Source organism: Manacus candei, unplaced genomic scaffold (assembly GCF_025592945.1).
Source record: "Manacus candei isolate 608988 ecotype Guabito, Panama unplaced genomic scaffold, ASM2559294v1 h1tg000061l, whole genome shotgun sequence".
NCBI lineage: Eukaryota > Metazoa > Chordata > Aves > Passeriformes > Pipridae > Manacus > Manacus candei.
In genome coordinates this window covers 7993994-8007800 of record NW_026138109.1, presented here as the reverse complement: position 1 = coordinate 8007800, position 13807 = coordinate 7993994, and the positions used below count along the sequence as shown (strand labels likewise).

At 48.4% G+C, this 13807-nt stretch overlaps 1 protein-coding gene across 1 annotated transcript in view; it reads left to right on the top strand.

Annotated features, from left to right (window-relative positions):
• Positions 1-12134, top strand: part of UBE2R2 (ubiquitin conjugating enzyme E2 R2) — a 58763-nt gene extending 46629 nt beyond the window's left edge. The window contains exons 2-5 of the mRNA XM_051804529.1: positions 496-582; positions 4102-4199; positions 7567-7701; positions 9017-12134. Of these exons, the coding sequence (XP_051660489.1) occupies positions 496-582; positions 4102-4199; positions 7567-7701; positions 9017-9236 (540 nt within the window). The 3' untranslated portion in view covers positions 9237-12134. The remainder of the gene's footprint in view (positions 1-495; positions 583-4101; positions 4200-7566; positions 7702-9016) is intronic.
• The last annotated feature ends 1673 nt before the right edge of the window (positions 12135-13807 follow it).

Here is a 13807-nt window from a genome sequence, read left to right as displayed (position 1 = left end):
CTTAAATTTGGCACAAGAAAGGCAAAAAAACTTCAGTTACGTAACAAATTTTTTTCCTCATGGAAAGAATAATTTTAAATATTTGCACAGCCAAATGTAAAACAGGTCTATTCAACTCAGCAAACATTTTTTTTTAGCCTGCTTTTAAACCCAGTAGTATCTTGAGTTATAACTTTTTCAGTATATTTTGTCCTGTTTAACAACACTTGTTTAATAGTGTTTCTTGAATTAGGACGTGGTAAATGCCTTTTTTTGGCTTGTTTTCTGAGCATTACCAGCCCAGGTGTTTAAATTTTTCTTGTTCAATTAGCATTTTGCTCATAAGAACCTATGTAGGGTTATAAACCAGTGTCCACGTGCCCTCCCCCCCCATAAAATGAGCAGTTTAGTAGCCCTAATGATGTGGGGGTTTTTTTCCAATCTTTTCACTGTAATGGTTGCTTGTTGCTCTCTTTTGTTCTGTTTCATAACTAAAATATTTTTCTCTTTTTTCAGGCTCACATTAAATTCCCTATCGACTATCCATATTCACCACCTACCTTCAGATTCCTGACCAAAATGTGGCACCCCAACATTTATGAGGTAAGGTGTTTTATAAAAAACTCTTTCTCAGGCATGTGAGAAGGCTTTCTGCTTCCTTAATCTTAAACTCACTACCTGTGTGTGTCACAATCAGAGGGTAGTCAAGGCTGTGGACTGTCAATATTTGGGTCATGGTACAACCACATAGCAGGTCCAGAAGGGGAGTGGTTCTGTGCAGAGGCAATTGGTTCAGTATTAACACCCAGTTTAGTAGAGCTGTATTTGAAAGCTGAAGCCCTGTTTTGGTTCAAAACTGGACTTTTAGTGGAGTGAGTCGAATCCTTGCTGAACTTTTGGATATCCTAGACAAGTGTCAGCCTGCCAGGAACACTAGTCGAATAGTTGGAGGACCTAGAGGCCTTTCAAAAATGTTCCTGTTGGTGCAGGTCTGTAACCTTATCACAGGTGTCCCTATGAGAGGTTCTGCAGGCATCCTTTGGACCCAGTTGAAAAGAGGAATGTCACTTCTCTTCCTTCCCCTGAACAAATGATGGCTTCAGTTGATGCCTTGGGCTTGGAAAGCCCTTTTCTGACCAGTTCTTGCTGCTAAATACCCAGTTTGGAATGGGTGTGCTTCCAGTATCATAGTGATAACACTGATGGCTTAGTAAAAAATGGCTAAAAGCCTTGCCAAATTTCAGTGCAGAACAGGATAGTAATCAGCTTTAATTGTTGACTGCTCATGGGGATTGCCCTAAGCCCAGGGACATCCTCAGATGAGTTTTCTCACTTGGACTTTGGACTTGGCACAGAATCTTGCACGTAGCCAAAGATGGTTGTTTTCTGTGAGGCTCTTCCAGTTACATGGGAGTTCAATTGGTAAATAAAGAGACCTGCAGATTATTGCAGACCCACACTGTGGGTATTGATTCTGAATCCAGAAATCCTCCTGCAGGAGGCAAGTGGGTAATGGTTACCAAAATGACATGTACAAAAGGAGTCTTGGAGAGGACCTCCCCCAGTCCTGGTGGGAAAGATGAAAAATTGGCTCTAGAAACTCTAGAAACAACTGAAGGTAGGAGGAGAAACTAACCCTAAACTTGATGGGTATATTTTGGGTTTACCTTTGAAATACTCCAGTTCTCAGCTTTGTTCTTTGTGTTTGTAGCAGTATTTCTTGCAGCTGAGGGAATCTGAAGCAGCTTGCAGGCTGTTTTGGAAACAACAGTTAAGCAATGAAGATGAGGCACTGGGATAACTCCAAATGAAACTGAGACTAACTCAGCAAAGTGCTTGAGGTTTGAGGGTTTGTCAGGAGGAGGGAAAAGAAGAAACCCTTTTAGTGTAAGGAAGATGAAAGAAAACAGCAGTTTACAGAATCTGCTGGTGGGATCAGATTGGAGACGTTGGGGCTGATGTTCCAGTTCTGATCAGTGAGACTTGAGTAAGGTGTATTTTTCCCATCTCTACTTTACTTGGGTCATCTAGTTGAATTTTGGTAAAACTGCATTCACTTGTTTGTTATTTTTATGACACAAGAGTTCTCAGTCCTAGATAGAATTGTGGCTGTTTCCCATTGGCAGATGAATACCTCATCCTCCTTGTTTGTATCTTTCAAAAATGTATGTAGGGAAAGGCTCACCCCTTTCCTACCCTGATCCCAAAACCTTGTGCTGATCTCACCAGGCCCCCTTACACCTTTACCCCTCCAGACTCTAATGCAGTGCAATTCCCAAACACATAACACTGATCATTGCAAGAGGGAAACTTCTCATATCCTTGCTTCCCTCTATTATCTTCATATTTCCAAATATCTGCTTGTTCATGTGCTGCTCACCTGATCGCTTCAGGAACTTCTGCCAAGTGCTGTGATGCCTTCTCTGAGCCACCAGCATTGTGTTCTCCCAGGAAGTGGTTAAAGGAAAAACTAAAGAAAATTATTAAAAAAACCATAATGGGCTGGGAACATAAATTAACGTTGGTAAAATTAACTTCACCTTAAAATGATACTAAAAAAATTCCAAGGTTGCACAAGCCTGTTGGAGTCCTAAAAGGGAGACTGCCTTCTTATGGCAAACTGTTCCAGCAACATAAGTATGTGCTGTGGTATTCAGCAGCTCCAGGTGCTGCATTGCTGTGTTCTTCACTAAAACCTGCTTCAAAGTGACAAGGGCTGGCTAGATTAGCAAACCTGGCAGGGTTAGTACGCCACTGAAATCTGGATCCTGATCACAACCCTCCAACGCTGACGGAGGATCTTGTTTGGCTATGAAACAAAAGTCATTGTTAATCAAGGTGAGTTGAAATGTCTGCGAGGCCCTTCAGGTGAGCTGCTGCAGTCTGTGGCTGCGATCACTGGCTTGGGCTCAAAGGCACAGATGCTATTGCTGTGAGCAGCCCTGCTCTGCCCTCCAGCAGTGCTGGAAGGGCCTGAGGCCGGGTGTGTGGGGAGCTGCCAGCCTGGATTCCTAAACAGGACTGATCCTGCCATCAACCTGTGCCTTGGATTGGAGTGACTGGGAGCGGCGTGAGCACTGCTCCTCAGCTCAGGCTGTGCCTCCTGAAGGTGTGGGGCTGCCTCCAGGAACTTGTACGTCACCCCAGCAGCAAGGGAGAGCAAGCCAGTGGGGCCTGGAGAGGCCAATAGCTGCTGGCTGGCCTTAGGACTCATCTGCACCTTCACCCCATCCTGCAGTAAATCACCCCCCCATGAGTCCCTGGAGCACCTTAGTGGAGGATGTCTGATGTGATGGATAATGCCACAGCATTCCTACAAAGTAATTGTGTCAGAGGGCTGTTGCTGATGGAGAATTGGGTTTACAGGCTTCCTCAAATGTTTATAAATGGTAGGCATTATGGAGCTTTAAATCTATATTCAGGCCATAACAGTGGTGAGTAGAACACATAATGGGGATTACGTGGCTGTATGGCTTCCATATGCTCCCAGAATCTCTTGCATGCTGGAAGGGATTTTCAGTGAAACCTTCAGAGAACATCTCCTGCTCTTTCACCTGATATTTTGAACAGCTGTGTCCTAGGGGAGCAGTGTAAGCCTGCCCCACACCATCTGTTCAACATCCTTGTGTCCTGGGAGAACAAATGTTTTCATACCTGAGCTAGTAGAGAGTGATAAACCCTTCAATTCAAAAATTCCTGTAGCTAACTCAGCTACCACTGGGAACACCAGATTTTTTTAACCCTACTTTGGGTCTCCTGTGACTAAAGCTTATTTCTGTCACTATGACAGTACTTGCTATCTGGAGACCAATTTAGTTTTATGCTGTCTTATTACTATTTTTGCTTGCTTTGCTACATTCTTTAAACCTGACTGTCTCTGACTTTAGGTTGGTTTTTTTGCCAATTTGCAGACTAACCCTTGTGTATAAATAAAGTAGATCCAGGATGAATGGAGAACCACTTCCAGTTCTTACCAGTTTGGGTTTGGGGTTGGTTGGGGTTTTTTTGGGTGTTCATATCAACAAGGTTAAACTGCTCCAGAGGTAGCCAGAGTGGTGGAGTTGAATCACCAGACTTCAGCCTCAAGCCAGGCTATTCTCAGTGCTTTTTTCTGTCTTGCAGAATGGAGATGTATGTATTTCAATTCTTCACCCACCTGTAGATGACCCACAAAGTGGAGAGCTGCCATCTGAGAGGTGGAACCCTACCCAAAATGTCAGGTAACTGTGAATATGATGTGAAACACTGACTTCAAAAGGCCTGTTGTCTCTACAAGACTAAGGTCTAGGTTGGGAGAGGCTTAGAAGGGAATTTAAGGCTTTGGGGTTTTAAAGCTTGAATCAAGTGGAAACCAGACTTACCAGGCTGTCTGAAGGTACTGAAGGTGCTCTGTGTCCTGATACTGAGCTGGCAGTGTGGAACCTTCTGTCCTGTTCACAGGGTTTCATGCTCTTAAGGCAAATTATTTCAAATGTTCTGGCCTTTCCCAGTCATTGTTATCTTCTTCAGGATACCACTAATGGAAAAATACATTTTTGCATATTTAGGCCCAGTAGAAGCCTTTTGTTTGCCTTCTGTTGTTTGTCTGTCTCCTGTCCTGCTACTGGTATCTTGAGCAGTTAGTTGGGTAGTTTTCTTCCTGCCAAAAGAACAAAGGATCACTGAGTACCAGAGGCATTCTAGTGTTTGTTTGCCAGAGATGACCAGGGTTGAAGTTTTTGAAAGGGGAAAAATGTCATTCTTCAACTTTGAGAGCACTTGTGCTTCCACCTCTAAGGGTGTCAAGGAGGCTCATTGTTTTTTTTAAACACAGTCAAGTATGGACTTTCCCATCACTGGGAGATAGGTGAGGCAGGCATGAGTAAATATAAATACAGCAAACACCCAGCAAGATGTTAAGGAATGCAGCTGTAATCTGTGTGGCAGAGAAAACTGCTCCCTGTGTCCCATGGAGCTGAGGGAGTGTTGTCAGGGCTTACAGTTGAGGCTTTTTGATAATTCTGTTTACCCTTCTCCATCTCCCCTGTGTCTTCCCTGTCCTTGAGCTGCACAGGCCAGAACTCAGCACAGCATGTGAGAAGTTGGTACATCTGTATCTCGTGCAGATAGATGATATCCTGTCTCGCTATTGCTTTGTTTCCCAAGGATTCCCATTTTTCTTGGCTTTTTTGGCTGCCTGAGGTTGGGGAAGACTCTGCAAAAAGCTCAGAGCACTAACGTAACCATCAGTACAACCTAAGCCAAAACTTTTAACTTACAGTGGAGAGCAAAAATGTGCAAGGACAAATCTATGCCCACCTCTAAAGGTGGCTCTGAGAGGCTACAATGTGGATAGCAGCTGGAACAAAAAAAAAAATCCTTTTTCAACAAGGAATATAATTGGCTGGTGCTCCCAACCAACACATCCTATCTACCTCATGTCTGTTTGGGATGAAATCCCTCTGTCTCTGAGCCTTTGGTTGATATGTGAAGAGGAAAAGGCCCTTAACAGGTCTGTTTCCTTGAGCCTGTGCTGGCTGCTCTTCCCTAGTGGTAAAGAGATGTATAGAGTCTCCTCTGAAGACAACAGCACTGTAAACTCTTCAAAACACTTCAGTGTTCCCCAGAATGGGGTGGGGGATGTAAGGAAGCAGAACCAGCCTTGAAATCACCAGTCTTTACTCTGTCAGCTTGCATGAAACAACATGATAGAATGTGATCCCTGGCATCATCCCAGAGCCTCAGCCTGCATCCAGTCCATGCAGTTTGTACCTGATGCTGAGGTTTTCAGTCCCACGTGGTTGAACTTTTTTAATGGTTTTGTCCTGTCAGACTCCCTGTGCTGGGATGCCTTTCTGTTACTGTACTTTATTCCCCTTGCTTATCCACAGCAGCCAGGTTTGAGTTGGACAAGACTGTCCAATCTTTAGGACATCAGCAGTGATGGTGCTGATCTGATGTGCTGGTTGGGAATGTGGAGCTCAGAGAGCTTCACCTCTAATGCAGTTGCCTTGCTGTATTTAAGTAGCTTTGCAGTGACTTTGGAGTCTGGGCACTGCAGTGGAAATATTGGCTTCTCCTCACTGTTGATGGAAGTGTGGGAGAGCAGATGCTAAATCCAGACATGAATTCTTGTCCTTGGCCTTCCATCGACTTTGCTCTCCAGTAAAGCCGCTGCACGATGCTGGAGCTGACATGGTGGCTTTGCAGCCTCTTTGCTGAGAATCAAAGGCTTTTAAATGAATTCTTGAGATGAAGTAGAAGATGATCTCTTCTGCCCATTGTTCCAGTCTGACCAGACAGGTTTTTTTCCGGAGCTGCAGATCTCTTTTCCTACAGAGTTACATAATTTGGAAAATAAATTGTGTAAGACTCTTCTGATAGCCATGCTAGTCTGGTCAGACACAAGTGTTTAGTTTCAAAACCTTTCAAGAAAATCAGCAATGAATGAGAAAAAGAAAATGAAAAAGAATGAGAAAAAGAAAATGACCAAGCATTTCCTGGAACTGCATCCCAGATTTATGATCTGGTAGATTTCACTCAGCACGTGCTGCTCCGAGCATGCCCCTCAATCAGTGCAAATACAACTGTGGCTCCAAGTGTCCTTTAACCAAGTTCTGCAAAGGGGCTGTTGTGTACTGCTGTGTTTCAGGACTTTCTCCTTGTCTCTTGTTCTTCCCTGCCCTTGGATGGGAAGCTGTTGCTGGCAGTACCACTGGGACAGGTGGAGCTGTTGCAGTGTCCAGGTGTGCGGAGCTGCCTGGCGGGGCTCGCTGTTCATGTTTGTGCTGGTTGTGGCACAAGGGCTGAAGTGCAGAGGGTTGTAGGAACTACAAGAGAAGGGTTTAGGCAAGAGGGTGGTGTTTGCCCCTGGTAAATGCCAGCAGAGCAGGGCAGCTGGCGAGGTGTGGGTCGCTGCTGGAAATCCTGGAAGGCTGTCTGTCTGCTGAGGTTGCATGACTGGCTCATGCTGGCTTTGCCGAGCACCAGCAGCTGAATCCCTCTGGGCCTTGGCAGCTGGCCTGGGTGTTGAAAAACATCTGCACTGCCTTCCCCTTGCTGTGCTCGAGTGCTGCTGCTGCTGCAGCTTTTTTAGTGATGTATCAGCTGAGGAGAGAAGAGACCTGCCCACGGTTTCAGCCTCTTACCACCCAGTGGGGCAGGGACAAAGCAGTGCAGCCTTTTCTGATGGCCTTGGATCCTAATGGTTCTTCTTTCTGTGCAGGGCAGGCAAACAGCCTGGCTTCCTGCTGGGAAACTGCATGCCAGCAGGAACAGGCTCACTGAGCAGGTTTCCAGCCCCACACCATCTGTGAGTGGTGTGGACAAGCTGAATTCTGCTCTGGCTGCAGCTTTGCCTGCTGCCCTGTCACAAACACGTGCACAGACACATTAAACTGCAGTCACATGAGGTTTATATTGTGTCACCTTTCCTCATGGATGGCCAGGGTGTGAGGTTCATAAATACTTGCTCTCACTTAAAATATTATTCTCAGCTTAAGACTTGACTTCAAACAAGTTTTTGATGCATCATCCAGAGAAGTCGTCGGCATCCAGAACCCATGAGTGCGTTAGCTCTGACTCTGCTGTTGTGGTTACCTCTTTCAGGACTATCTTACTGAGTGTAATCTCTTTGCTTAATGAGCCCAACACATTCTCCCCAGCCAACGTGGATGCATCAGTCATGTTCAGGAAATGGAGGGACAGTAAAGGAAAAGACAAGGAGTACGCCGAAATCATAAGGTAAACTTTTCCATGTGGGATGCTGTGCTACCAGCCTCCTGTGTTGAATCCTGTGAAACAGGGTGCTTCCAGAATTTGCTGAAACCGGTTTCTTGCAGTAGTTGTTTCTTTGGAAATGAATTTTATCATCTTATTCCAAGTCCATGCGTCGGGTTGCTCCAGAGTTTTCAGTGCACAGAAGCAGCGCAAACTTCTGGAGCAGGAGGACTGGGCTAATATGTCTTTAAATGGTCCTTTTTTCAGACTAATCTGTCATGATGCTCTGCAAAACCTATTGGCTACTAGTAAATCCCAGTCGGAGTCCCTGCTTGCCTTTTGAGCCCTGCATTGCTTGGGATGTGGTGGAAACTGACTGCATCCTACTAATTCCTGTGCTTAATACATGCATGAATCGTAATCATGTCCCTCCAATTTGAAGGACTATCAGTGGGATTTGGCAAGGCCTTGCAAAGCTGGGTTTCATTAGCTGGAAGCACTGCTCAGTGCTGCCCCTTGAGAAGTTCATGGGTCATCAGGAGCCGCAGGGAGATGATGTGAGTGTGAGCCAGGGCTGCTGCAGAACCCAGAGAGGGACTGCTGGCTGAGGCCACATCTGTGCTAGCTGTGCCAGCAGGATGTGCCCCTTTTGGAGCTGGCAGGGCAGTGTGTCTGTGCAGAGAGCCGAGCTGGGAGGTTCAGCCCTCCAGCTCCCTCAGCATCAGCGAAGCTGGATGTGTTCCATGCACACGGAATGGCAGACTGAGGAGCAGGCGGGTGGGTGAGGGGACGAGGCTGCCATCTGCTCCTCCCTGCTGGAAGGTAGCAGCCAGAGCCTGTCCTGGGGGGATGGGAAACACTTGGCTTCTGCCAGCCCCAGGCAGCACTGGGGTTACAACTGTGCCTTGGGGTGCAGCCACACGCTCCGACTGCTCTGGAGTTCAGAGCTGCCAAAGCAGTTGTGGGAATTGCAGTTCTGAGCACACAGGGGTAGAGCTGTCAGGGTGGAGTCAATAAATCATCATAGGAAATCCCTGACCATTCCTCCTGTAGCAAATGGAATTTGCTCTGAGCTCTGGCAGGTCTCTTATGTAGAGTCCTGTGAAATAACAGATTTCAGATGTTGCTGCAAACACCCTTGGCATGTTCCCAAGGCTGGGACTGCAGGAACTAAATCTGTTTCCAGTGCTGTTTGTGGTGCTTTATCCAAACCTCCAATCTCCTGACTCTGAGCTGCCAGGAGGGCTGGGCTGGGGGCTGGCCGGGAGGTGGGAGTTGAGCCGAGTTGCTGCTGGCACACGGCCCTGCTCACGTTCCCGCTGTGTCCTTCTCCCCACAGGAAACAGGTTTTGGCTACCAAAGCTGAGGCTGAGAAGGATGGCGTGAAGGTCCCCACTACACTGGCAGAGTACTGCATCAAAACTAAAGTGCCTTCCAATGACAACAGTTCAGATTTGCTTTACGACGACTTGTACGATGACGACATTGACGACGAGGACGAGGAGGAGGAGGACGCCGACTGTTACGATGATGATGATTCTGGCAACGAGGAGTCGTGACCTGCTCCCTCTATGCCCCTGTACTGCCCTGCCGACTCAGGCCAGAAGGGAGCAGCGGTAACCTAGCAGCAGTCCAGCAAAAAAAGTGGGGGGGGGGTGTCAAAAAAAAAATGAAAAAAAAGAAAAACAAACAAACAAAAAAAAAACCCAACACAAAACTTTGTCTCCTGCTGTCTCCTGTTGTATGGATCTGTTTGCTCCTTTTTTATGGACCTCTTAGAGACCCTCCACAGAATGTCTGAATTCTTGCATTCTTAACCCTTTCATCACTGTATTAAGATTTCTTTTTAAAAAAGAAACTCCCCTTTTCACTTCTCTACAAAACGCTCACAGCAAAACAGGTTTGCTCGCGTTTAGATTCTTGAATTAAATACAGTCTTGCATTGAGATGTTTAATGTATTTAAAGCTGGAACAAACCCATTGGAAGCCGGGTTTTCAGGAGCTCAAGTGCTGCATTTACTGGGAAGAAAAAAAAATCCCCACGAAGCAAATTGCCAAGGTTTAGCTGCTCCATTTACAATAATAGCGTGTGTACATTCGTTTAGCCTTGTGGTGGTGGCTTTTCCTTTATGAGGTGTGGGGCGGAGAGTGTAAAGCTACTGTGTGTTGAGCTTGATGGGATGTCACTGAAAGGTACAGTATTCCTTTTCAGCCTGCTAAGTTAGGAAATAGCTGGCCCCTGGAGCCCCAGAGGGCACAATCAGCTTTGTCTCTGGAAAAGGCTTGTGAGATGAACCCTAAAATAAACACTTAACACTTCACATCTGTACAACTGAGCCCTGGGTTGCTATTTATTTTTTTTCATTGTTCTTTTTTCAGACTAGGATAGGGTTGCAGAAGTTCAGTTTAGCTGTTCTGCTGGCATCTGCTGCCAGCTGCCCCTCTCTGCAGGGATGAGAACAGATGTGAATCCTGCTGCCCCGTGGGCCACCATTCATCCTGAACTTCTTTTCTGGCAGTAGGAGAGACCAGTAGCCTCCTGCCCCAGTGCTCACTCTAGCAGCCCTTGCTTCCTGCAGCCCCAGCCCTGTGCAGCTTTCTGTTGCTTATGTAGGTCCCCTGTGGGTCGGTGCAGCTCTGCTGCAGCCCCTGGGCTCTGTGGGGCTGGCAGAGGTTGGAGCTCCCCTTGTTGCCTGCCTGGGGTGTCCAGGCTGTCCCAGTGCCCCCCAGGGCAGAGGGTGGGTGGTGCTGGGCTCTCCTTTGCCCGCCTGGCTGGGGCACAGGCAAACATGTGCAGCCCCCCAGGAGAGAGGGGGACTTTTAGGCTGGAAGGGAAGGCCAGCAGCAGGGTCTGTCTTCAGCATCATGCTTCGTTCAGCTGGGGCCCTGAGCTCGCCCTCCCGCACGTTTCTGGGAGCTCTTGGCAGAGCTTAGGGCCCTCCATCGTGGGCAGGGGGATCAAATCATGCATGTTCCTGTCTCAGAACCCTCGTCCCCAGTCCCTCAGCACCCTGACTGTGTTGCAGCTCTTCATTTTGGCCATGGTGCAGTGCCCCGAGTTCACCTTGTGCATGATCCCTGGATGGGCTGGCAGCCCCAGAGCAGCTCAGGGGTGCTGCCCCTCTTTGGTGAGACCCTCGGTCCCCACAGGTACAGAGGTGTCACCATGGCCAGGGCCTGCTCCTCTCTTCCATGTATCTCAGGGTTTTCCATGGTACGTCACCAGCTGGGGCCTCTCCGGGGGGTGCTTCGGTGGGATCAGGCTTTGTTTGGGATCAGCTGTGCTCTAGGCAAGACTGAGCAAGTTCAGAGTGTGCTGCCTGGAGGGAGAGGAGGGGAAGGCAGCCCTCGGGGAGGGGAGGAAGGCCTGTGGGGTTCCCTGTGAAATGAGCAAGGCAGATCTGTTTTCAGTGTTGCTTGGCAGGGGTTTGCTGCAGCAGGGACAGCCCCAGCCCGGGGATGTGCATCCGATTGCCCCCAGGGAGTGGAGGCAGCCCAAGTGGTGATTCTTTGTCCCTGCTGCTTCCCATGTCCCTCTGCCCTCCTACTTGCATGTTACCTGGAAAGGCAGCTGCACCCTCCTGAGGTGTCCTGCTCCTTCAGCTCCACCTTCCAGCAAGGACTGACTCAGCCCCAGGTGCTTTTTGGAGCCGGCAGTGGGGCTCCCCTGCAGCCACTGAGTGTGGGGCACCCCCAGCCTCACAGCAGCCCTGCAAGGGTGGCACCGGGGGTGGCAAAAGGGCCACCCCGGGACAGGGGCACCAACCTTCAGCTTTCAGGTGGCTGAGGGCAGTGAAGGAGCAGAGTGTGGCAATGCTGGCTGTGCTGATGGCTGGGTTGGAAATGAGGATACTGCATCTTTCAGGATTTCCCTTGTACTTTTGACCGTCTTCACTGTATACTCTCCAGTGACTTGTATTTCCAAGCTTGGTGTTGTAAGATGCATTATTATGACTCTTGTTTTACCCTTTTTTAAAGACAAGAAAGCAACCTCTTTTGAGCGCTCCGACAATAACCAGACTAATTTCTCTTCCCCACTGTCTTGTGCAGTGTCATTGCTTGTTGACTTGCTGGTTTCCTTTTTTTCAGATACAACTGAAGTATGAGGGGATTTTTTTGAAACTATTTAAGAGATGATTGCAGAAAAATGTTTACCTACTCTGTGTATTCTGGTTTTTTTCTTAACCCTTTTTCTCCTGTTTCAGCCAATATTAGCGTTTACATTTGCAACTTACAAGTCCCTTCAAATGCAGTTTTCAACCATTCTGAAACCAGCAGGGTACACTAGATTTCTTAGTAGTTTTCTTAGCTGAACTCCCAGATGTTTTCCTTTTTTTCTTCAGTATAATTTACCAGAAAGAATTAACTGATGCATTTTTGTGTTGTCTTTCCCTTCAGTAGTTATATTTTGTCTTTTCTGCACATCTGTCTACTAATAAAAATGTGAAATGAAAATATCTCTGTACTGTTACTTCCCTGGTTGCGTTGCTTGGGTTATTCAAGAGCTTTGAATGACAAGCTCAGTGCTGCTCTGGTATCAATGCATACACCCATACACAAAAATCTATGAGGTTACTGGGAAATAAAACCACTGTTTGACAGCTGCCCACACCTGAGACTGAAGAACAAGCTGATTTAGAGGAGGACTTTGGGAAAAGGCCACGGGCTTTGCTGTTGTATTTAGTCTTCCTAAGTCAGGAAGGGGGAGACCAGTGAGAAGTTGATTCATGGATTCGTGACTGGAGCAGGGAAGCAGGACACAGGTCAGAGCTGCTGCCATGAGGCCGTGGTGCTGCTGGTGGTCGGTGCTCTGGCAGGGCAGGAGCTCAGCACTCCTGAAAGGATCAGACACGGCAGCAGGGACCTCCACTGCTGGGGCAGGGAATGGCTTTGGCCTCATGCAGAAGCCTGGCAGAGAAATTGAGGTCATGGCTGCTGGCCCTGCCTGGCCCACGCTGTTCCCTGCAGGCCCGGGAGAGGAGAAGTGTGTTTGCTGTGCCTCAGTGCTGCAGTTGGGCTAAAATTAGTGGGACAAACATCAGGGAATTGCACTGGCTGCACTTGGCATCGATGGCAGTGCAGCAACTGCCCAGTCAAATGTAGTTGGGGCCAACTGCTTTGGCTGCACAGCTGTGCTGGAAGAATGGTGGTGGCATTTTGGAGCTGCCTTCCCAAAAGAGTCTCCATACTGGGGAATGGGACACAGAGGGATGGTGCTGTCTGGGAGCTGGCTTGCTTATATCTCCTGCCTGGCTCTCCAGCACTGGGCTACCCAGAACTGCCAGGGGCTGCTCCCTCCAGCTCCAGCCCATCTGGCAAACTTGCCTGCCTCTCGAGCATTGAGGGGGGGTTCCCCTGCCTTTCCTTGACAGCCAAGTGCAGCTGGGCTACCTCGACTCTGCCATCAGTGCCTCGAACTGGGCTTAGAGGGGAAATTGCTGCAGAGTCCTGCAGGAACTGACAGTGTAGGGAAAGGGCAGAACACCTTGTTGAGTCTCACAAGGAAAGCAGAGGAGCCTACATGTGGCTGACTGCGACACTGCCTGTGGGCAGGACCTCAGAGCAGCTGGGAAGGTGCTGGAGCTGCCTTGGCTGCTGGGTGCTGGGGAGGAGGAGGGTGCTGCAGGACAGCACAGTCCGTGTGCTGCCCTTTCTGTGCTCACAGCCAGGCTGAGGATGGAAGTTGCCTGGCTGGGGTCAGTGGAGAAGCACTGGCAGGAGTCTTTGCAGCAGCTCTGCCAGGAATCCAAGGCTCAGGGGCTGCTGTGGGCTGGCACCAACTGGCACCTGCTGCCTTTCCCCAGCTCCAGCTACTTCTGGACCCTGACACACACAGAAGGACTGAGCTACACCTGCAGGGCAGCACCAGATATCTATAAACAAGAACTCAAGTGTGTGAAGGTAGCTCTGGGGGGGTTTTGTGAAGAAGAACTCCTGTGAGGCAGCAGCTCAGACCATGGGTAAATGAGGTGCTGTTGCTGTAAGGCCACAGCTGCTTGTACAGCCCTTGTAGAAACTGACAGGCCCCAGCTTGCAGACACATCCTTGCCCTCCTTGACATCCCTAAGTTGGTGGCAGTGGGACAGCAGCTGCCAAGAGCTTGCAGCAGCTGCTGGAGTTCAACCAGTGT